This window comes from Paraphaeosphaeria sporulosa (assembly GCF_001642045.1).
Source record: "Paraphaeosphaeria sporulosa strain AP3s5-JAC2a unplaced genomic scaffold CC84scaffold_14, whole genome shotgun sequence".
NCBI lineage: Eukaryota > Fungi > Ascomycota > Dothideomycetes > Pleosporales > Didymosphaeriaceae > Paraphaeosphaeria > Paraphaeosphaeria sporulosa.
This window is the reverse complement of record NW_017253373.1, coordinates 738,919-761,911: the sequence shown is the minus strand read 5'-3', so window position 1 is coordinate 761,911 and position 22,993 is coordinate 738,919. Positions and strand designations below refer to the sequence as shown.

Genomic DNA, 22,993 nt, shown 5'->3' with positions numbered 1-22,993 from the left:
CCCTCGAGCCGCAGCGTGGTTGTCGTACTGGTTATCCTGTGAAGGTGGGAGGTGCCGGCGTCGGGGATTTACCACCGCGCCGTGAGCAGTAAACGATCATTGGGAATCGAACGGAGATTCGGAACCATGAGGACAGACGTCATGAGCGCTGTCGCACACCTCCCCACTCAGCTTCCACCCAAGCTACCGAGACCAAGGGAGCTTCCTGTAGTCCTGCAACTCCGCGTCGTAGGACAGCAACTCTCCATCGCAAGGTGCCCCCGCGCAGACCGTCTGAACCCTCCCACTACCTTTTGACGGCCAAAGACAGACAAAGAAAGCCCGCAGAGTCTTCACCTCGACGGCCCTCTGTTAGCATCCCAAAAGGTCGAAAGATGCGCCCGCCACCAATAGGACGACCGTTGAAAACATCATGGCATCGGGCGTGCCGTGAACCATTGACTCTGCATCTGCGAACGAGTCGATCGACGAGCTCAATGCCTCCCCGAAGCCCGGCCCGAACGCTGAGAACAAGGCGCCCGGGCGCAAAACAAAGGCTCATCGAGGTCCTGAACGGAGCTACCAGGCAAACCTCCGCGAAGACCCTGAATCGTATTGTCAGCGGGAGCCAGCTTTTCACAGGCCACCGTTTGCAACACCTGCTAAACCCAGCCTTGCAGGCGGCAGCGCAATATGTCATGTTAGTACCGCGACCGAAGGCCACTTCGGAATAGAAGCAGAGAAGACGCGCATTGGGCTTGTAGGAGGTTGATAATCACATGATACCTGCAAGGCCTACCCACGCATGACTATGAAGCATTTTGCGCCTTCTCGCGTCATTCAGAGTGTGCAAGCATTACAGCATTGGACGGAGGCTAATTTGAATGAAGGTGCGGGAGAGCTACAACACAACGAAAGCCAGCGTCACACGCCTTTCTCCAACAACCATCGCCTTCGATAACAACAAGCCCAAGAAAGCGAGCCACGGATCGTCAATCGTCTCCAGTGACCAGACTTTCCGGACGGGAGTACTGAACGGTGGAGCTTGCCGCATGCGAAACGGGATGCTGGCGCGATTCCATCTAGTAGAAAAGGCAAGTATTTTGCCGTCCTTCCCACACTGCCACGCGTTGCTACTGCTGCCATTGTTCAATTCATTTGGCCTTGCTCACATTATTCCAAAACTGACCCCAGCCTTAGTGCTGAAAGATGGTGTTCTATCTGCGATACGCCGTTCCGTCGCACCCGCCTCAGAAAGGGTTTGCGTTGCTTCTGCTTAGGAGCATCCCGTCCCGACCACCTAGCAACCTACCTCAACCTGAGTCACATCACGTCATTGAAAGGATGCGAACCAGTCCTTCCGAAATGGCTTCGACCTCCGCCACTAGGACTAGACTCTGCTCTTTTTTAACCCTAGCCTTAAAAGTCCCCCATTAGTGAGTCCTCTGCAGCTCCCCATCCGCTTTCATCCCAGCAGGCTCATTCTCTACTAGGGTCTACGTCGGCCCTGACCAACAGTTCTTGCTTGGAGGCACTGGTAGCGTCTCTTTGAGGTTTTTAGGTACACCTGAAGTAGAATTGGATGCCGTTCAGGTCGTAGACGAAAGGAGAACCACCAAGCCCCTCGAGTTTTCCCCGCGCCCCGAACTTCCCAGGGCTGTACCAGGTCAAGGTGGTTTCGCGCCAAGTGGAAAAGGGCATGCCGGGTCAGAATATCTCCAAAGCGCGTAGTCACGATTGATAGACAACATCGACAACGCGCACATCTATCATACGAAGTGCCACAAATGTACGATAGAATGGCGAGTACACATGGAGGAGCACAGACCATCGGCGAAGCGCACTAAGCGTAGCGACATTTCATTGGGAGATACACGCCGCCTAGCGCAAAGTTGTGCAGTCGAGGTCTGGGTCTTGGACCACCCCGATCCGAATACCGAGCATAAGGCGAAATGCAAACTGCGTGGGAAAGCCACGCCAATGGCAAAATCACCAGTCACGACAGAGGCTGCGGCAAGTATCTCACAGAGCAGCGAAGTCACCGACTTCAGCAGGTCCGCGTGCGTGGAGCCCCCCTCGTGGAGAGTGGGTCCAACGCTAACCCCAGCTGTCAAGATCCAACCACATAGGCGAGTACCAAATCCATGGGACACAGCAAGAATTGTCAAGATGCCGAATACAAGCACCGGCGTCCATCACCGCTCCCAGGTCACCGTGCCGGGATAGGCCTGTAGGGGATCTTCCTAGATGAGATAGTGGAAGGCACGCGGTAAATTGGTTCATGCGACTGCCTGCGCGCCTATGTGCGTTGTGTTACATGCTGATCTAAGCCAACATGATGTTCAAGCTATTTCTTAGGTGTCTTCCATTATAGCGTGTAGGTAGGCATGTATGCTACTTTGCGCAGGCAGACGATACACGTTCGCCGCGTTCGTAGCGAGTCCCTAGCAGTGTGTAAACGGCGCGACTGCACCGCTACTCTGTGGTTGAATGTCTGCGCTTATCTACTAATCCAGACCAGCACCTACTTTCATGTCTTTGACGATATCGCCGTGAAACGTAAAATAGACAGCAGACTGACAGCCGCGCACGCCATACCCGCCCATATCAGATCCTGTATGAAAGAAGCTAGAAAGCAGTATCTCCAGTCTCAGAAGTAAACATGGCCCGATTGAACATTCCGGGCTTACCGCCTTCCAGCTCGCCAGAACGCCACATCCAGCCCAGCTCGGTGCACATCACTGCCTCCGAGTCTGTCAATGAGCTCGCCGGCGATAAGACCGGCTCACGGGAGGGGCCACCGCCTCGAAGAGGAGGAGAAGCCTCGCGTTCGTACCGTTGGAGGTTAGCCAGATACACTACAGACTGCTTGGCCATGGCTACGACTCAATCGCTCACAATTCTAGTTGTTATAAGCTCGAGCGCCCGAATCGCGAAATAGCAAAGGTCCATCTCCGCAAGAATCGCCATGGATCGTGTTTGGGGAAGATTGCCAATGATTGGACCTGCAGGCAACTCGACCGACTGCATCGGCGTTACGGACTTGTCGATGCCGGCGGTCTGGTGCTCTGCCAGCCTGTCATAAGAGCGCGGGTGGGACGGCGAGATGACCGATGGCTCGGGGCACTACGGGCCTTCTCCCTCCGCTCAGTAATCGGTTGAACGCGCCGCAGGATAAGCCGCCTGCTGCCGACACACCCGCCCGGTCCTTTTCATCTCGCCAGCTTGCCACGAGCACCGCATTCTTGCACAGAGGTTGCTTGACCCGGCAGTCACACTCCAGAGCAAAATCCCCTTGGCATGGTAGCCGCCCTCGGCCATGGGCGCGGACGACGCTGCTGGCCGAGGTGACAGAGATGCGGACGGGGACAGACCTACTGCGTGCAATGCCTGAGACATGGAGCATGCGGAGCTGAAACTCAACATGGCAAACCACCAGCATGCGCTTTTCGTTCTGTGATGGTGTAACAGCAACCCTCTTGTGTTTCCTAATCCTCTTCGTTTTTTCACCTCGGTGAGTACCTCCCAAAGCCCACAGCTAGTTCAAACGCTGCGTGAGCTACACAATATGACGATCGTCGCTCGAAGTCTTGGCCGCAAAATGCGAAACGGCAGCACACAAGCTCCTACGCTCTGTCATACGTCAAACAGACATGCGAGAAGGGCTATCCGATTCTTACGTAGCCGTCAGTACAACACCAACTTGCGAGTGCTACCACGTCGAATTCCCGCACGGAGTCGCTTAATGTGGTGCGGAAATAAGCGGGGCAACAGGTCTCCACGCCATAGCTCGTTGTTTCGGCCAGTGTTCGCGATCACGTGCCACTCCATGTGGCATGGCCCCCTAGCTCTCTGATGCTACACAGGGCCGGACTAGGAGCCTGACCTGACTGGATCATGACCCAACGCACCGTTCCATCGCCCGAAGGTAGGTCTCGCACCAGCCTACGACACCGTGACTCCACGCAACAGACGCACGCGCAGCCTACCGGGGTCGGTCTCTTCGCAATGGAAGCGATGAAGGCGGCGCTGTAATGCTCAGCACCCCCACGAGGTCGTATGGAAACGAAAGGCCCCACGTCGATAAAGTGGTCGTGCGAGTTGCAACGTCCTGGTCATGGCCCACACCCCCTCCACAACTATCACGCAAGATAGCCAGATGTGCAGGCAGAAACAAGGATACATCGCAATTCGGCATAGTCACCCTGCACGGAACCGGCATCCCACTCCGCGACAGACGCCACAATGTACCTCTGGGGATACTGTTTCGCACGCCTACAATACCACTTTACCCTATACGGACTCCCTATCGCCAGATCTCAGGCAGTCTAGCCAAATGAGGCATGCGCTGGGTGCGGCACCCGTTTTGCTCTAGTCCCCCAAGTACAGTGTCACATGCGTATACACCCATGCATGTCGAGGGCTCTCGTCTTTGCCCACGCCCCATTCCCCGCACTAGGTGTGCATCACTGCGTGCCACGTCGTCTGCTTGTGCGACGGTTGTGGCGCGTAGAACGAGGACTCGGAATGGGTGCTGGGAAACGCGATGCTCCGGGTTGGGTATTCGCTGGAATGGCTTGCGCTATTCGTCGCGCACACCCATGCACCAGCGGGCACCGATACAGACTCTCAACAACAGCAGCTACGCCACCATTCCACAGGAAAACCGGTACGCTGAGCGATGGCTGCTGGATTCGCAAACGCAACACGCTGGTGTTTGCCCTGCATACAAGAACGGGCCACCAAAGGTATTCGCATCGTCCACATGCGGCGGGACTCTCGCGCAACGCGGCGACCTCGCACGTTCAGGTTTGTTGCCGTGGGAGGTCGGACCCTCACCCCCGCGAAGATGCGCTCCCGAACCCTGCTCGGTTCGCTCGAACGCGGATGCTCCCGGGCGCCTCTCCCTGCCTGGTGGAACCCGAGTTTTGCGGCGTCACCAGCCGAGACCTGCTCGGTCCGCTGTTGCTGGTGCTCCGGCCCAGACACACAGGCCGCCTCCTACCCCGCACATCCCCCATTGCGTCCCACCCGCCGCTGACGGGACCCATCGTCACTCCGGGTGACCGTTGCTCCCAGCCTAACAGCGGCTTCCCCATGCCACCCGTACGACGCAAGCCGGCGTCCACGCGCGTGGGCGATCTTCTTTCCGACGTCGGTGGCGGCTGAGTGGGGGTCATGGACTCCAGCACTCTCGCCAGTTGCGACTCTTGCTTCTCGCAAACGTCGCAGACTCCATCTCTCATGGTGTTGACGGTTGCTCCTCGTGAAAACGGGCGATTTGCGCAATTCAACAACCGCAGCAAGGCGGCCAAGTCTTTGCACCTCAAATGTACCAGAGCCGCAGCCCGCCGCGACGCACGCGCGACCGACGCAAACAGCTACACGCGCAAAAAACCGCCAAGGAGCAGCCGCTGGGCCGAGTGCAAAGATATGCTACCCATCTCAGCGTGAGGGACTCAGCAGCAAGGTGGTATGCGGTCTGCCGTCTTCGCATCAGGCAGTCGTGGGGGTAGGCCGGAGAGTACTCGACGCGCGCTCGGATGCAGGCCAGCGTAAGGCAGCGTTGAATGAACGCGTCCAATGACAGAAGAGATAATCTAGGTCATCCAGTATTTTGCACTCGGCATGCGATGCGCAAGCAGGCCGTCATTCGCTCTAGCGGTACGGGGCAGGTGCCGGGCCGCTGCCCGCAGGGTGCGCCGAGCGTGCAAAAGGCGATCTGCCTCGTCAACGTAGACTGTTTGCTCGAAGATCCGCCACAGATGCAGCTTTCCAACCGACCCTGTCAAGCAATATAATGCCGCAGTGACACAGCAGTTTGGGTGCTGTCTTCGATGTATACATACATACAAGACGCTGGGGGAACTCACGCACAGTATCGCTCGACACTCTCCCATCATGTCGCTCCATCCTTCGGTGAGAAGATCGCGGGTCAGGTGTTTTCCTGGACGCTATGTCCACCGTGTTGCGAGGTTGAGCCAAGTCACTCCGAGATCCTCGCCGGACCGAGAGGATGGTCGCCACCCCCAAGTCCCGGCTGGGACTAGCACGCCCCGAGAAGATGAGAATCAGAACGCCCTCAGCAAGCTGGAGAATGCTTCTCCGCCGAACATGGCGCCGAACGTTGGTGCGTACGCAATCCCTGAGCCCCCAGCCCCGACACTCGAGCGAGGAGAAGACACCCATGCATCCAGCACACCCCAAAGGGCTCCCGCTGCGCCTGCCCAGTCCGCTCCCCTCGGCAGGACGAAAACTGTCTCTCGCTCCTACATCTGCCATGGTGCTGTCGAGGTCTCCGAAGACGACGACGGGCTCATGTACATTCCGACCATACCCACAGAGTTCCTACGCATGGGCTTAGGACTGGACCTTCCGATCATCCACCGGGGCCCGCCGTTCTGTCCTGGACCTGAGGAAGGAGATTTCCCTGGCGACACGCGCCCTTCGACCCCGGACCATATGGTGCAGGACACTACGCACATAGCGCAGCCCGAGGAGGCCACCGACCAAGACGACGGGTTCGTGATTATCGGCACACAAGGCAATGGAACTGAGGACGTCCATGACCCATAGTGCATCACCAGGGACGTGTTTATGCTCGACGTGGCTAGTAGATTGCCTGAATGGGTCTGATTGGATGATGTCTGTCTCCTTTTGTACGGGCTGTAATGCACGTGTGTTTCATTCCGGTCCCCATTCATTCACATGTCCTGGAATGTGTCTTTCGCTTAGGTAGTTGTCCAGACACCTTCGTTTACCCCGATTCGCTAGTGGAGAGGGGACATGATTGGTTGCACAGTCTAGAATCTATTCGGTATCTTGATGTTCGAACGATGGTCGGCTGTACGGTGATGCACGCTACAGGCAACGTTCGTTGAAGACCAACAGAGTTGCTCATGAGTTTGCGCTCGGATTCAATCCGAATGGCGACCAATCAGCTCATCGTGTAATTTCAAACATCTTTGCGCACAAAAACTACCTGGCCTGACACCACCCGCCAGCAAGAGACAGCCCAACGAACCGCTCCCTTTGTAGAATTCAGAAAACATGCAATGCGCCTACCCAAACGCGATCGTTCCGTGCATTTTGACAATGTTCTCTTCATTGTCAACGCCATCTTCGAACCTATTCGCGCTAGTAACTTCTGGCTTTCATTTCAGTACAGATGCAGTCGGTCGCGCGCCTCATGCGGTAGTACTTGTCCATATCCGTGCCTAGCGTTCGACATTGTCTTCCTAAGCTAATGGGACCATCACCATCTCCACGCTCCACAGCCTCGAAGATCCTTGGTAGCAACATGCTGTATACTTAGAAACATTCTCCCCCGCGAGATTGTGCGTTTAAGCTATAAAATTATGCGTGATCATGGTTTCGCCGGGTCGTGGACCTGTCGACGCGCGGTTTGAGGACGAATCTAGGTAGGCCAACCACGTGCTTGTGCCCGGCTAGCTCTTTGGGGATAGCGGCGTACTGTAGCGCTAAGCACTTTAAGTTTAACGTCCGAGGCATTGTTCTCGCTATTTTGACTTACTCACTCGACAGCAGCCTATTACGCTGGCCTGGACGCCTAGCCCAGTTGAATAGTACTATACTTACTAGTAGTAGTTATATTACCAATCGCTATGATTTGACCATGGATAAGCTCTAGCATCGCCTGGTGAACCACTGTGTTACAAGGGGTTTCCACGTACCTTGTCACGAGAGCAACGAGTAGAGACGTCTGCGGCCTAGTAGTAGGCTGCAGATTGATATTACTGCGTGCGGTATCTACGTGTATGTACAAGACGTTGGATAAGGAGAGAAGGTCCTCTTCCCCTTAGTCAACGTGGATCTATCATCTTGCTTCGTCGCGTGCCCTTACCAAGGGTAGCTAGCGCCATGATTCGACCTCAGCTAGTAGACGGGTCACCCGTATGCTGTTCTATTGGCTGGCCGCCAGCGCGCGATATCTCTGAGATATACTACTGCCAGCAGTATATCCATGCTTGTCAGGTAGCCTGGGGTTACCGTGACATACCTAACCGTAGGTCCGGACCTTGCGGGTATTCAGTGATTTGAGCGTGAGAGATGGTGGTACCAAAGTGGGTTGTGTGAATACCCTATACCGTATGGTGATACGATATAACAAATAGCAAGAGAAGGCTGATGATTCATATAAAGATGAGGGGCTTCAATTTAGATATGAAGGTAAGCTTCCGAAGGTGACTACGAAGAATGGGAGATGTTTAGAGAATGTCCTTAACTATATACTAGTCGTCCCATCCTTCATTCTCCTAAGCTAACTTCGTTATCCCGGGATAATGGTCCCTTGGCAGGAGAATGATCACGTGACATCGGTCCTTGGCAATCCCGACAGATCAAGCCGTCTCTTTGTTGCTTACCATCGGCTTCATCTCTGGTCGCGTCATTTCCTGCCGACTCTCTGTTTGCGTTTCCTGTGATCGTAACAGACTGCTGTTGTGGCTTGTTTGTGGGAAGAGAAGGTGTACCTAATATCTATCCCACTAGCTAATATAACGCCTCATCCTCATCCCATCTTCACTAAACCCTAGTTGGAGGAAGACCTTGTACTTCTAGAACTCGTATCATAACGTGAAAATTCCCGTGTAGATCGAGGCGCCTAAAGCCTGATAAAAGGTATGAAGTTGAGTGTAAGTGTTTTGTATTGCTCAGGCGGGAAAACCTGCCTATATAGAGTTAGGCTAGTCGGTTGCACCTGCCAGGTGCCTGCGGAGTCTCCTTCCGTCAACAAAGCCTAGTCAACCGTGAAAGTACGCCCTTTCTCCAAGACGGGGACCCAAGACGGTACCTGGACACTATGTCCGCCCAAGTGGCGCTGAGCCAAGGCTGTCATTCCAGACGTACCGCGCCAGAAGTTGGACGGGGCCTATCCCATGGTTTCCTTCTCCGTGTACCGTGAGCTGCTATAGTACGACCTATAGTTGTTAGAACCCAAGGTATCCTATACCTCACCTCTCCGGTCACGGGATATCCATCGAGACAGGACGTAACCAGGGACGATTAGGCCCAAGCTAACAGTAGCTAGCTATAAAAGCTAGGAAGCTGTCGGATCTAGTCCGACAGCGATTCGTCTCTCCTACAATCTACTTTGGTTGCCTGTCTTGTACCTATCTACATTGCTTGCCTGTGAATCCTGACAATAGTTGTATAACTTCTCTAGGCGCACGGAAGAGGGCGACCATGAAGCACCGCCAATAATGATGTACTCTAGATACGCCATTCGCATTGTGTTGCCACTGCATAGATTTGACATATTGGACTTGTCTAAGGGATACGGTCTAATAAAATCTTTATTGACGAGCGCGAGCTCCTCTTTCACGCATAGGCAAGCTCTGGACGTCTAGGGAAGAAGCTCTTCAAGTATGGTCGGGGCCGAATTCACTAAAACTCAAGATCTCCGAGGACACGGCCACCCTACCCTGAGCTTGGCCATCGACTTCGGCACTGAGAACATCCGGTTAGGCGCGTCTCTACGCAAAACCACGGTAGAATTCAGCGCATGGAAGCTACACCACCTATTCTATGTGGACAAGAAATCGTGTGCATGTCCATGACTGGGCCGAACCACTACCACTGTTTCAATCTACTCAAGTCGAACTCCACAAGACGCCGACACAGTGTATAGCTTCGGGAAGCTGTTACCTATTCAAGCGCCAATCCAGTGCACTAACGAACACGGCCTGAAAAATATTGAATATATTATTATCCTACGTTATCTTGTCCGCCGTTGAAATCCTCCATCACATGCTTGAGGGCGGGAGGATTCACATCGGCATGGTTGACACATATCAATCCATCGCGAGTAGATGTCTCTTGCAGACGACACCGATTATTTTCGACGTTAATAACAACACCAAAGCATGTCAAAACCTGCTTTCATTCATCTAGGTCAAGGCATATGAATCTCTTGCACCAACTGGGGCACCACTGGAGTGAGCAAGGTTCCTTCTCGAGTACGGGAAACCCGCTTTTCCAGGTGCTAGCTACCGAACAGGCGGAGGCGTACCTTACTAGTGGAAGAAGTCGATCTCTATGGTAGGAGCTACACTGGTGTCCAGAACCTATTTGCCTCGCTCATGGCGCTATCTTGGGTGTGTATGAGGTAAAATCGCTCATATAATAATGGTGTTCCAGTAGCATAGGTAAGGGGATAAAGATGTAAGCTATAGAGAAGCATCCATACTAAGATAGGGAAAGCGAGTCTTGCTAAGGAGCGTATCGATACTAATGTTAGGGTGATTGGTCTTTCAGTTTTTCAACTTCGGTAGAAAAGCAACATCTTCACTGCCATCTCATATAGATAAGTGCCTCATAGTAGGTGCTGATCCCCCACGTGTTCAACACCGGTATACTAGACTCATTGTCCTGTCCCGGGAACATTACGCATTAATCAATATCACGCAGAAAGGACGACATTTTAAAGACGATAAGACATGAGGAGAAGATCTAGCATTAAACTATAGAAGGCTCAGTGGCGTCTTCTCCTTATATAGTACTTTCCATCTAGAACTATTTTTTTTAGCAGGCGTACAGCCACGGCTAGCATAATGATAGTTTGGGAGGACTCTCAGGCGATTGATAAATGAACTGGAGGCTGATGATGTTGGGGCTGCTGTTGAGGAGATCAAGTCTTTCCTGAGCTTGTTGTTACGAGGGTTTTCCACGTACCTGACCGTAGGTTCGGACCTTGCGGGTATTCAGTGATTCGAGCGTGAGGGATGGCGGTACCGAAGAGGTTGTATGAATCTCCTATACCGTACGATAGTACGATACAAGAAATATCAAGAGAACACTAATGGCTCCTACAAAGACGAGTGGCTTCAATTTAGATATGAAAGTAAGCTTTCGAAGTTGACTACTGTTAAATCTAGAAGGGTTAGCTAGTCATAAAGGTTAAGGTTGGTTCTCGGGCAAGACAACTGGGAGAAGGGAAGGGGTCTTGTTGATACGGAAGTATCTTGCGAAGTATAACGAGTCAACAATATGCCCTGAGTGTAATCCAAACGATAGATTGATAAACAGGTTGACCACGAGTACGAGAGCTCATACTCGGGTTCCTATATACTGAAGCTGATCAGTTCCCTGATCACCGTGATCAAGGTGATCAAGCCATGCTCAGTGATCAGTATGCAAGCTGTTCAGTATGATCAGTGGGCTTGGCGCACTCATCACTCTGATCAAGTCACGTGACCTGTGTAGCACTTGCGACACTGGTCGAGTTGCTGGTTACATGTGAGGTCCGGGTGACCTTTCATCCTGGATCCTAACAACTACGAAGAATTGGAAATGTCTAAAGAGTGTCCTACACTATATACCATTCTTCCCATCCTTCTTTGTCATCGTAGTCCCGCCAAGATACCGTAGTCCCAGGGACTTCGTCGATATGCGGGACTTCGTCACGTGACGTTGGTCCTTGTTTCTTCCGATGGGCGCTGCTGACCCCGGGTCCATTGTTGTAACCGTCAGCCTCATCTCCCGCCGCGTCATTCCCTGCTGGGTTCTCTTTGTTCTTTGCCGAGATTGTAACTTTTGTTCGGGTTGTAAGCCTCACTCGAAGTAATTGCGTAGCTAATCGCGACAGGAGATCTTTGGTCTTTTTCCATCTTATCTCTAAGGTGTGGGATTTTGCCATCCGGAAAGCATAAAGTAGATTGTTCTGATACCATAGTAGATGCGGAAACATCTTGGGTGAAGCCAATAGGATAGAAAGGATTCGCAATGATGTTGGGATCTCCAGTAACGTATAATAAAACAAGTACTTTAACTGGCTTCTTGTCGGGTAACTATGCTGTTAATAATTGCCAGTATTCTAGACCTCGAAGCCGACTTACAGAGATGCCCATAATGCAGCGACCCTATCTTTGCGTCGCGGTCCCTTTGAACACAGCCAGATATACATTTGAGTGGTTGTATCCACATGGTCCGCTGTTCCGGGTTCTGGGCTCTGGCGATGAGCGAATTGGTGCACGCTTGCTCTGCGACGAGACAAAGCTTTGCATTCTTTCGGTCCTAGGTCCACAGGTTGCAGGTCTGCCTGTCTTGGACGGCCAAGTCCGTCGACGACTCTAGGTCTTGCCACACTGGTAGCAGAACTCATGGTTATAGTGGCAGCTACGGCTCTGTTAGCAAAAGCCTCGAGATGAGGCGAGCTACTTACGTGATGTATATGCGACGACCGTGGGGTTACATTGCGGGTGAGGTCGCAAATAATGCATATATAGTGCTGCTGTGCTCCTACAGCACATAACCCTTCTCTAATCCTTTATTTTGGAGTCGCTGAAACCGGTGGGCTCCTGACGTCCTTGGCGGCAGGGCTTTTGGGAAATCAGACATGAGGTACCCCAGAACGCCATTAGCGAGTAGTCCTTCTCTTCCCGTTCTTGTGACTCCGCGAATGACTCGATGTCGTCACCTACGGGCTCCACGCACGGCGTGATCTTCCTCAGGGGCATAAACAACCCTATGGCTGTCTTGAAAAATCGAGGGCTTCTTTCTTTCCACTCCTAGTTTCGAAATACCAGCAGCGAGGAGGAGCGGAGGCCGTGGCTTGGTGCGATAGGATGACCATTCGCAAGTGTGTTGCAGTTGCACCCGATCGTCGAGGCATTCGTATATATATACTACCTGGTGCTATTAGGTAGTAGTTCGGATTATGGGTGATTCCGGGTGAGTCGAGGCGGGAAAAAAGCTACTCGCAGATTGCTACTCATGTGTACAAATTGCCAAAATCGGTATAAGTGCATGGTCTGGATGCGATCTGTCCGGGCTTAGAATCGACATCAAGGCCATGGTCGAGCGGAGCACAGAGTTAGACTATAGTGACGATGACGGCCACGCATGTGAGGATGAAGTTGAGGAGAGGAGCAGTTTTGGGAAGTAAGCTCCGCCGTCAATGGGCGTGGGCCTAAAGGAGGCTGGTGTAGCGACGAAAGAGCCGCTCGAAGTTCCCATGAGGAGGTTGCTGTGCTCGGGGCCGGCGCCTGTAAACAAGTCGGAACTGTCGCCGGTGAAAGAGTCTTCGAATGTGGGACCGTATGAGCGTATCACAATGGTTTTGTGGGGATATATATAGCCATACTCGACTTGGGGGAATGGGCGATGTAACTTTCAGTGCATGGAAGGTGCGATTCGTAATCTATGAAGCTCTAATTGGATTAGGTATTGGTGAGGCTGCATCTGGAGGAGTGCACTTGACTTGGTGGTGATTGGCGGTGCGTGGAAGTAGAGAAGACCGTAAAGGTACTGATGATGTATGCATATATAGGGAGGGCGAAGATCTTAAGGGTGTATCTGGTGGCCAATCAAGCACTTTGATTCAGTTCTGCGAGAGTAGTTGTAATTCGTAGGAGTAGTCGCAATTGTAGGAACCTTCGATTCTTCAGCATGAGCGCGGCGAGGTCTTGGTCGAACTGGTTGGCATTTTCCGTCATGTCTCTCATGTTCGCGTCTTCTCTATCGCATAAGCTCTTCTGCGCCTCAAGTGCTCTCTTCCCCGCCGCAAGACATCGCTTGACCTGATCTTTGCTAGATTCAAGTCGATCCATCTTGGCGTTCGCCTCCTTCCTCCCCGCGTCGTGAAATGGGTCTCAAGATTTGCCAGGGGGCTCGATGGCGGTTTCCTCGCTGGGTCTGGCGAACAACGGCGATGATAAATCATGTCGATCGCGTAGCGTATTCAGACGTCTAGGTGGCGGATCCGGGATGGAAAGTACAGCTCGAGACTGTCGATAGTGACAGACCCTTCGCACGTCCCAAGGAGAGCATTGCGAATGTATTCAGAGTGCGCAATCACAGAAGGCTCTAGCTCCTGGACTGGGGAAACATGAATGCATCTTCGCGTGCTTCGCCTCCCTGACTCGAGCTTGTCCAGGACGTCATGTTGTCGTCCACTATGGAAAGCTCGAAAAGCTTGGAGAGTAACCGCTTCAAGAGAGTGCCATTATTGTCGGAGGGAGAGTAGCCGACTTGTATATATATATATATAGAGAGAGAGAGAGAGAGAGAGAGATTGTTGGTGACTGGGGGGTGTGCTCGTGATGCTGGGGCTCATCGGCACCGGCATAGGAGGATGAGGGATGCGCCCTAGGTCGCCATGGTCGGCGGTAGCACTGCGACGTGCTTCGGACGTGAGGTGACGTCGATAGATCGGTGGATCTCTCCGGGGTGTCTTCCGATAGTAGGCGAATCCGTGCTCGACCTTAGCCCGAATGAACATGTCGCATCATCTGCCGGTAGAAGTGTTTGGCTTCAGCTAACATACCTTCTACATCTTTCTCGCGGCGCCAGTGGTGCCGCAACGGACCAGATGTCACTCACTGATGCGTGCCGAAGATAAGGGCTAGCAGCTCGAACCGTTTTCAGATGTGCTGTCTCGAAGGCGCAAACGGAGAAGCGCATTAACGCGATTCAGAGAGGCGGAATTCGGAGGACATGGTCAGTCAAGACGGGGAGTATTCAACGCCTCCAGCTGCCTATGGCTTTGGAGGTTGCTGAGGTCTCGTCGCTGTGTCCCACGTCCTCAAAGGCCATCTCTTGTGCATTCATCCCACGTTCTGTTCCTGACCCGAAGACGCATGCTGAACATGCTGCCACCAGATTGACACCCTCCATCGACATGTCTACTACAAGCATTAGCTGGGAAAACGTAGAGGGGAACTGGACTGCTTGCCTTTGGCGACTGCTGTATATATATATATATATACGAGAACCGGAGGGGGTTCTCGTCGCGTTCCTGAGTTGGTTCATCTCATGCGAGACTATCCAGGAGACACCACGGGGAGGTGCAGGAGCCGGCTTCATCTCCCATCCATCTCTTTCACAAAGTCGCATCGCCTCAACCACGGCTCACTCTTTTTTCCTTTCCATCATTTCCGTGTCCATCCTGTCCGGGTCCAGTTTTCTGAGTTCCTCCTATCGTCTGACGAGGATCATGGTCGAATCAGTGCATCATCTGCGACGGGCTCGCTGCTTCGACCGGCAATGCGACGTGCACGTAGTGGCGAGACTTGGTTGGAAGTCTGCATGTGTCGCCGTTGCAAGCACGCTGGCGTATGGAGCAGCACGGCATGACGTGAAGCCGACAGATCCCAGTGCCGTCTTGTGGGTGCTTGGAAGGTTTCCGTGGTGTTGCTGTAGTCCTCCTCCCAAAATTACCTTGCACATTGGAGATGTCGTCCGAATCCTGATGTATATATAGACCAGATGTTTCAATCTGGTGGAGTCGAGTTCTCCAAGAAAACAGGATCCAGTACCATTCGGCACTGGTACCAACACGAATCACACCGACATGGCATTGCTCAGTCGATGATGTCAGCTATATATATAGTACCCATGTCGTAGGGTAGAGGCAATGGGATCTCAAGATGGGTCCTTCGTGTCGTACGGTGCGTGGTGTGCGGTGCGTGACGCGGGCGACAGTGTGCCGTAGCGCGTTGACTGTATTATGGCTGGGCTTCCCATGGCATACAAGTCTTCGAGCGCTTCGCGGGTAGAGAGTCGGTTGTGCTCGTCCAAAGTTAGGTCATTGTGGGAGGATCCGGTTGCGACACTTCCCTCCCCAGCCCAACATGTCCCACCGTGAAGCACGGGTCGCCTGGCCGCCAAAAGGGTGTATCGACAAGTCAGCAAGCAGTGAGCAGAAGTCCAGGAAAAACTCATCAGCGAGTCCCCGCGATCCCCACACTCCTCTGGGTTGACCGGAGCCTCAAATTCGGTGCGGGGATGAAACGGCATTCTGGTTCCGTAAGATTCTAGTCCAGAGGCGTTGCTGCAGTTCTGCGCGGGCGTGTACCACAAGGTGAGTGAGGAGACGATGGTGTTAGCAGACCCGGGCACGCCCATCTGGATTGTGGTCGACACGTTGTGTAGGGAGTTGTATATATATAGGAGGTGTGAGCTGATACTCATCTTCCCGTGGGGTTGCGTGTCCCTCTCCTTCCTGAGCGGTCGTCTGTGGCGAAGTCCTTGTCCACTTCCAAAAAGTTCTGCGAGCTCGTAGCAATACATTTACCGGGAAAGGCGGATGATGGGTCACTGTCGGAGGCTTCGATGGCCTTGGTCTCTGTGCAAGGGCGCGATAGATTCCACTCGCACGGTTCTGTTGTGAGCGATCAGGTTGAAGGACGAAGTCAACACATCGAGGGTGATCGCGTCGCTCCCTTTCCGACAGATCCTAAGCATCGCTCCGCGGCAGCCTCAGTCCATGTTGATATTGAGCGCAATGGGATATTTAGCGCTTCAGTCGTATATAAGTCCATGGGGTGAGAATGTAGCCTACGAATGCTCATCTCTTGCAGCTCCTTCGTTGTGGCCAGGTCTCGCAGCAACGGAACACAGCAGTTGACGTATCGTCGCGAATGGTACTCTTCGTCAACATTTTCTGCGACAGACGGTGTTTGTGGTCCTCCAATACGCTGGATTCCGGCACTCGGAGAACGGGTCTTACCCGGCGTAGCCTCGTGTCCAGCAAGGTCGAAAGTTGTTGTTCCACAGACAGACGACGCCATCGGCAGTTCGAAGAGATCAAAATCAGATCCAGGTATATATATAACGCGCATAGAAATTGGAATGCGCAGAGACATTGCTGGCCAATAAGGCTTTTGAAGATGGTGGCTATTCCGCATTCATGCCGTCATAGTCTCTAGAGGAAGCAGCAGCAAAGCAATTGGGCGAGGGCCTTTGCGAGGACCAGACTGGGCGCCGTGGCCACAATAGGGGATGGTCTGCAGGAGGTTCTCGGTCGTGGAGGAATCTTTGGCAAGATGATCCTTCTTTGGAGGCAATGGCGAGTGTACTTCAACTACGCATGGCACGACTCAGTCGGAATTCGAATGAGATCGACTCATATTTTGGCATATATAGAACCTCGCACAAAGCAGCACTCGGTCGTATTAGGTGCACGCGTAGTATTGACATCCGCAAAGGATGCCAAGAGTTTCCTGAGCATGTTAGAACGGCCTATGAGCGTATCGAATGAACACAATTTACCCTGCAATTTCCTGCAGCCCCTGAACATGTCGAAAGCAACCTTGCAATATTTCCAGGGTACCGAGGAACAAACAAGTCATAGGCGTGTTGATGTCATGTCCGGCAACGTCGGTAGGACCGCCGCCTAGGGAATTAGCATGTTTCGGATCTCCGTCTCCCTCTGCCTCATGCTAATGCTGCCGGGGGCTGCGGTGGAGGCATCGGCGTGAGAGATGGTGAAGATGACGAGGACGAAGGGATGTGGTTCCGGTGACAACGTTGGAGGACGACTGTACGGAGTTCGAAGGCTGAGTCTTCTGAGTTATTAGACGAAATGAGATGGAAATCACCTGAGCATGTGCTGTTGTTCCAGTAGCGCTTAGCACTGTGGAGACATCGACGGGAAGCACCATGCTCCCTTGTGGGTGTCGATGCAGGGCTCAAACTCCGTGCTTCATTATCTCAAGGGGGTTAGCATCTCTTTTTCAAAGCCAGTGCAGCATGGAGGACTTACGCGAGCATTAGACAAGAAGCAAAAGTGCCACGCAAGCATCGTGCAAGGAGGAAAGGATTGCACATGAAGACACACACTACATGAAGATGGGCTTCCGACCCTCCCAACATATCGGTGGGAGTGGGAGAGTCGGAAGGGCAATTTCGTTGCGACGGAGGTAGGTCTGTCTAACTTGTCGAGAAGAATGATGGGGGGATGGAGGTTCTTCTACGCGGTTAGGAGAGCTCGGCCAGGAGAAGCCAGAAGTGATGGACTGACCGAAGTTTGTGTCTGTCGAAGAGATGTCTTTGATTGGAACAGTGGCTTGCCGTGCAATCCAAGCGCTGGGTCTCAACCAAGCGGACGCTTCACCTCCTTCCGGTACCATGACGGCGGCGTGCACCTATGCGCCTTCCCGTCCCATAAAAACTGGTCCAGATCCGGAAATCCCTCATTGCCCAGTGCGGGCCGGTGGGTCCAATTTGCGTAATGGGTAACTTCACAAACAGTGATTCGGGTTACGGATGGCGCGGATCCAGGTTTGCTGCCCGAAGTGACGGCGGCGCTTGATAGCGACAGGGAGTGGATATAGTTGGTGAGTCGTGTGGATTGGCCTCTTGTGATTCAGGGCGTGATGATGCAGAATTGTGCCAGTGAGCAAATTATGAGGCTGCCATATCAACGTTACCGGCATGGCGCAAGCAGTTTTGTGAACATTTTGCAGACGATTAGTGAGTGAGGGAAGTTTGCACGACCATGGCAGCACATCACATGACGGTAAGGGTCCCAAAGGCCGCCGTAGCCATGGCTTGTATCTTGGTGGGGAAGGTATGCATTGGATGGGCTCGGCTTGTAAACAGAGGAAAAAGCCGTCTCTACTAGAAGCGTTAGCACCTGCACCTGCACGTGCCTATGGATTGGGCTCATTCTGGGGCTTTGCGACGCAGCAACGAAGGCAACGTTTTCCTCTCAGCGGCCTGCAACTGCAGTCACTTCCCAGGCTCATTCTGGATGCCAGAAGCACTCTCCCGGCAAGTTTGATTTGCGCGAGCATTGGCACTTGGACACGAGCCCCTGGGTCCAGCCTCGCGTGCCAGCCACGTGTTGATTGTGCGAGCCTCACAACATGCCACCGGAATGCCCTTGAAGCAGAGCAAAGGGAGGCTGTGTCAAATTGAAAACTGAACCCGACCCGGCTGTCAGGCTTGTGTTGGTGCAAATTCGGCAACGTTGCGCCGTTTGCCGCCACAGGACAAAGAAAAGCAATCGTCCCGAATAGCAACACACTCGGACATCACTCGCACCGGCTGGGCGGTAGCCGCGGCCTGGAATAAAGCACCAAGTCACAGTCACCGCAGAGGACGGGTCGATTTGACAAGCGTCGATGGGCGCGGGTCTCGCAACGAATTCAGGGGTGCGCCTTTTTGTTGCCGTGGCGTTTATGGCTGCATGGCCCCCAGCTGCACACAGGTGTACGACGCCAAAAGCAGTTCCCTGTCGGACTTGAGATTTGCGCGAGTGGAGAGCACTGTCCTGTCGCGCTTAAGAGCGCGTGCTCAGATGGTCGATCCAGAGGTGGCCAGATCAGACGGCAGCAAATGAATGTCCCGCGCTGGCTGACCACTGTCTAGCGACGTGCAGGCAAGGGTCCCGTTTCTCGCCGCGGCGTACGCAGCGCTCCGCCGCATGTCCGTTGCCTGCATCTGTATAGGCTGCATAAATGCGCGCCCAACTCGCCAATGTGAGTGCAGCGCCGAGACGCAGGAGACCGACTCGAATAGGCACGGGCAGACACCGCAGAGGTGGCCCTCCGTACCCTGACTGGATATAGGAAGCCAAACCAACAACCCCACCAGCCAGCTCGTATCTCGGAACTGCGTGAAAACATCCGCAACTTTACAGCATTCGCTGCCGGTCCTACGGACAATATCAGCGGGCTACCGCTAGGTGATAACCCTCGTGCACGAATGTTGAAACAGGTATTGGAGAATGTGGACGAACAGCATGCCAGTAACCCTGGTTTCCCGCACGGCCGCCAAGCGCAGGAATACGTTCAAGCATAGCGGCCGCAATTTGGCCGACGGCCAAACCCCATACTTCTTTAACAACCCACTCCAGTCGATCACTGTTCGGGATTGCAAGCAGATGCGCGTGGGCGCTATCTCGAAGAGCACTATGGCGTGGCGGCGATCCACCGGAGTGGGGGACGCTGATAAAGATGAGCATGCGGACGATGGTGAGGATGGTGGGGGTACCGCTGCGGAAGGGATGCAGCCGAGTGGGCGGATGCTAACATGCTGGTGCCAGACACCACCGCCGCGCTCCGCCGGAAAAGTCCCCAGGCGTCACTCAGCGGGAACGTGGACATGGACGGAGGTGACGCCACCAACGATTTTCTTTACCTTGACGTAGATACCAATCCACTATATGGAATACATCATTATCGATGCTTAGCGTTTTCGCTCTGTGTTGGCGTGAGGTGGGACTGCGATCCAGCTCACGTGCTCTACCAATGTCATGATCTACTTGGTGCCGACGGCGCGGCAATCGATCGGTGGCGGACGAAGGCGCGCGTTTTCGCCGTACATGCGCAGGGCGGTCATCATTTGTGCGCGTGCTCTGGCAGGGAGCGGGCACTCGGGGTATTACCGGTGGCTGCTCTGCGCAGGGACGGACCAAGGTCGCGTCTGTGGTACTTTGTGTTGTGTCGATAGCAGAAGATGGACGTCCAATCATACATGGATCTAATCTATTTACTGTTAATTCTCTCTTACCCTGTGCCATCAAGCTTTTGGTGCTTGTATTATAGGAGGCGTCGCAATGTGGCTGAATGCGACCATGGCTCTTCTAAAAAAGCATGAGCACGTTGTGATTCCCGGGTGCCCCCGCTCACTGACCATGTAAAGTTAGGAGATCTGACTCTTGCTCAAGTCAGTCCAATTCATGTGGCTGCTGTCCTTCGTCGCGCAGGCGTCAAATAATCATCGTCGCTTTTGTAACGAGCAGATCGCGAAGTTCGTTATGGTGTTGTGGCATATTGCGCTAAGGCCTGATAGGGTCCTAGCGTGCTAAGCGAGTTGGCTGCGCATAACCCACGCCGCACACCGGCTTCAGGGAAGTCAAGTATTATTCACTCAATGCCATCGAGTCATCCTTTCACTATCAATCCTAGCGTGAAGCAAACACTATTGCCTATAGCTAGACCTTGCAGCTTTAGCACCCCTCTACCACTCCTCTGCATAACCCTAGGGTATTAGTTACCATTGAGAAGGATGGAATGAATAACAAAAAGGGGTTGAGAGGCTCTGGGACAGGCATTTGGTAGATGGTGGCTGATCAGGGGCAGCCTAGAGCCGCGAAGGCGGTCATGTGGAAGAGACCGCAGTCGTCAGCGCGAACCATTTCCGCCACCGCAGCAACCATTCCTGAAAAGTTGCCGTTATAAATACCAAAAGTAGATGAATCTGGTCAATCACGAGATGGCCAACGTAAAGCCTACGTGAAATCGTTCCGGGCGGCTTGTTGTTCCAGCCTGGGGTGAGCGGGGCTCATGGGCTCTTCTAGTTTGGTCAGTGTTTCTACGTGGAGGATTTGAAGAAGTACAGGCGCGAGATTCTGCGAACATAAGGTCCGTTGGTGTTTGGGCTAGGCAATTTAAGGTCTAACTCCTTCCACTATAGCTCTATACATGGATGCGCTAGGTTTATTATCGTAATTAACGTACGCGTTGGTGGTATATCCAGCCGGGCTGAGTAGGCTACGAGAGTCTTATACTACACCATTGATGCATCCTACATCCTTGCGTAGCGCCCGGGGCAGATTTATCTAATTCCAAATGAACGTCGAGGTTGATGGATGAATCTACCTGTTAAGTTAGACGACTTCGATGCTCGACTCCTAGCACTGCGCCATCTGTAACGATTGGTCCTCCAATATCTTACGTCGTCACTGATTACATACCACATCCCGCATAATTAGCATATACCACAATTAGATTGAACAGCCTAGCTAGAAGCTGCTGGCTGAACTCGAGTCCAAACGATATGCTATCCCTCCAAAGCTCCGCATCCAGCCTCTACGCAGAGCCCTCGATCAGAACCGCACAAAACAGTCTTTCCCCGACTCGCTATTGAAGCGTATATCTGACGCTGCAAATTTTCAATTTCATCGCAGTTGGCCTTAATTAATGATAACGGCTGGTCTCTACCGAGGGAAATGCCCGGGGAGATGCCTAGCAACGAATGGATGGGCTGAGGCTTACTCTCCTAGCTAGCTTGAAACGTCAGTTACCTACCGAGCAAACTATTCGCAAAGTTCGTTAATTACACGAGAGTAAGCCATTGAAGCGTCAAAATCCTAAAGCGAGGTAGGTTAGAACCCTGGGTATTCTGCACCTCATCTTCCCGGTCACGGGATATCCGTCGAGACAAGGCGTAGCCCGGGACGATTAGGTCCAAACTAGCAGTAGCTAGCTATAAAGGCTAGGGAGCGGTCGGATCTAGTCCGACAGCGATTTGTCTCTTCTATAATCTACTTTGGTTGTCCGTCTTGCACCTATCTACATTGCTTGCTTGTGAATCCTGACAATGCACTGCCCGCGGCAGGTTGAATCTTCTTGTCACTGCGACATACGCAATGATTGCTCAGCGTGAGCGTCCCCTAATGTTAAGTAAATCGCCAGACGACAGAAGGAGTAGGGCAAGGACGCCCACTGTTCCCACATATGCTCCTCCTCGCAGGTTCAGACTTGGGCCGATGAATGGGGATACATGCAAGCCCCTAGACAACAGCGGATTGACTATATCGCCACGGCGTCTTCCAGACTACACTATACCTTAACCACCACAGCAACTACAAAGCCAGTCTCTGCACTTCTTCCTTCTACGTCCGTTTGATGATTAGTTAGTCTGCGCTTGGACCTTCTACAACTCTATATTGATAACATCTCGTCCGATGAGGAACCCTAATCTGTGAGGCCAACGTTGCGGTTGGGACGCGACTCCGATGCTACCTTGATCGACCACCGTCCCGTCTCGCGGCGACCAACTATACCGCATGGTGGGAGCCCTGTGTGCCTCCTCTTCCCACGAACGGGAAGGAGAGAATCGACGACGGCGAGCATTTCGACGCCTCCAAACGCAAAGGTGAGGTAAGCTCATACAATGCAGTTAAACTGTACTTGACTGACCCTCTGCAGGACAAGACCACCGGGAACGAGGAGCCCGGTACCGACTTCGGCCCCCAAATTCCGCGATGACCAGTGACGCGAGCGAAAATACCCTAATCTCACCGCCCTCTTGCACCCTACGTCTCCACCCTACGAGGATTCCTCCCTCTCCCCAAGCAAGGAATCAAGTACCAAGTCCAACGCTCCTCCTATTCACAGGGGCTTCGAGCAGATGACCCTATAAGAGAATACCCTGGCGGTGCAAGAGGAGCAGATCACCACCATTACGACCAAGTCCTAGAGTCTCTTCGAGATCAACACGGACCAGGGCCCAAACACTATCCGCGCTAGGTTAGCAAGTCACG

At 53.1% G+C, this 22,993-nt stretch overlaps 4 protein-coding genes across 4 annotated transcripts; 2 read left to right on the top strand and 2 right to left on the bottom strand.

Annotated features, from left to right (window-relative positions):
* Positions 1–4,388: 4,388 nt before the first annotated feature.
* Positions 4,389–5,370, top strand: CC84DRAFT_1210095 (uncharacterized protein; the record flags this gene model as incomplete). Its single annotated transcript, XM_018182265.1, has 2 exons — positions 4,389–4,727; positions 4,789–5,370. 2 exons carry the CDS (start codon positions 4,389–4,391, stop codon positions 5,146–5,148), a joined length of 699 nt encoding a protein of 232 aa, XP_018030191.1. The 3' UTR covers positions 5,149–5,370.
* A 153-nt stretch (positions 5,371–5,523) lies between these two features.
* CC84DRAFT_1169307 (uncharacterized protein) lies at positions 5,524–6,796 on the top strand. The gene has a single exon (XM_018179635.1). It carries the CDS (start codon positions 5,881–5,883, stop codon positions 6,553–6,555), a length of 675 nt encoding a protein of 224 aa, XP_018030190.1. The 5' UTR covers positions 5,524–5,880; the 3' UTR covers positions 6,556–6,796.
* Positions 6,797–11,302: 4,506 nt separating this feature from the next.
* On the bottom strand, positions 11,303–11,846 carry CC84DRAFT_1210093 (uncharacterized protein; the record flags this gene model as incomplete). The annotated part of the gene is made up of 2 exons (XM_018182264.1): positions 11,303–11,659; positions 11,835–11,846. 2 exons carry the CDS (start codon positions 11,844–11,846, stop codon positions 11,306–11,308), a joined length of 366 nt encoding a protein of 121 aa, XP_018030189.1.
* Positions 11,847–14,949: 3,103 nt separating this feature from the next.
* On the bottom strand, positions 14,950–16,583 carry CC84DRAFT_1232410 (uncharacterized protein; the record flags this gene model as incomplete). Its single annotated transcript, XM_018183756.1, has 3 exons — positions 14,950–15,184; positions 15,386–15,986; positions 16,280–16,583. 3 exons carry the CDS (start codon positions 16,581–16,583, stop codon positions 14,950–14,952), a joined length of 1,140 nt encoding a protein of 379 aa, XP_018030188.1.
* Positions 16,584–22,993: the final 6,410 nt, after the last annotated feature.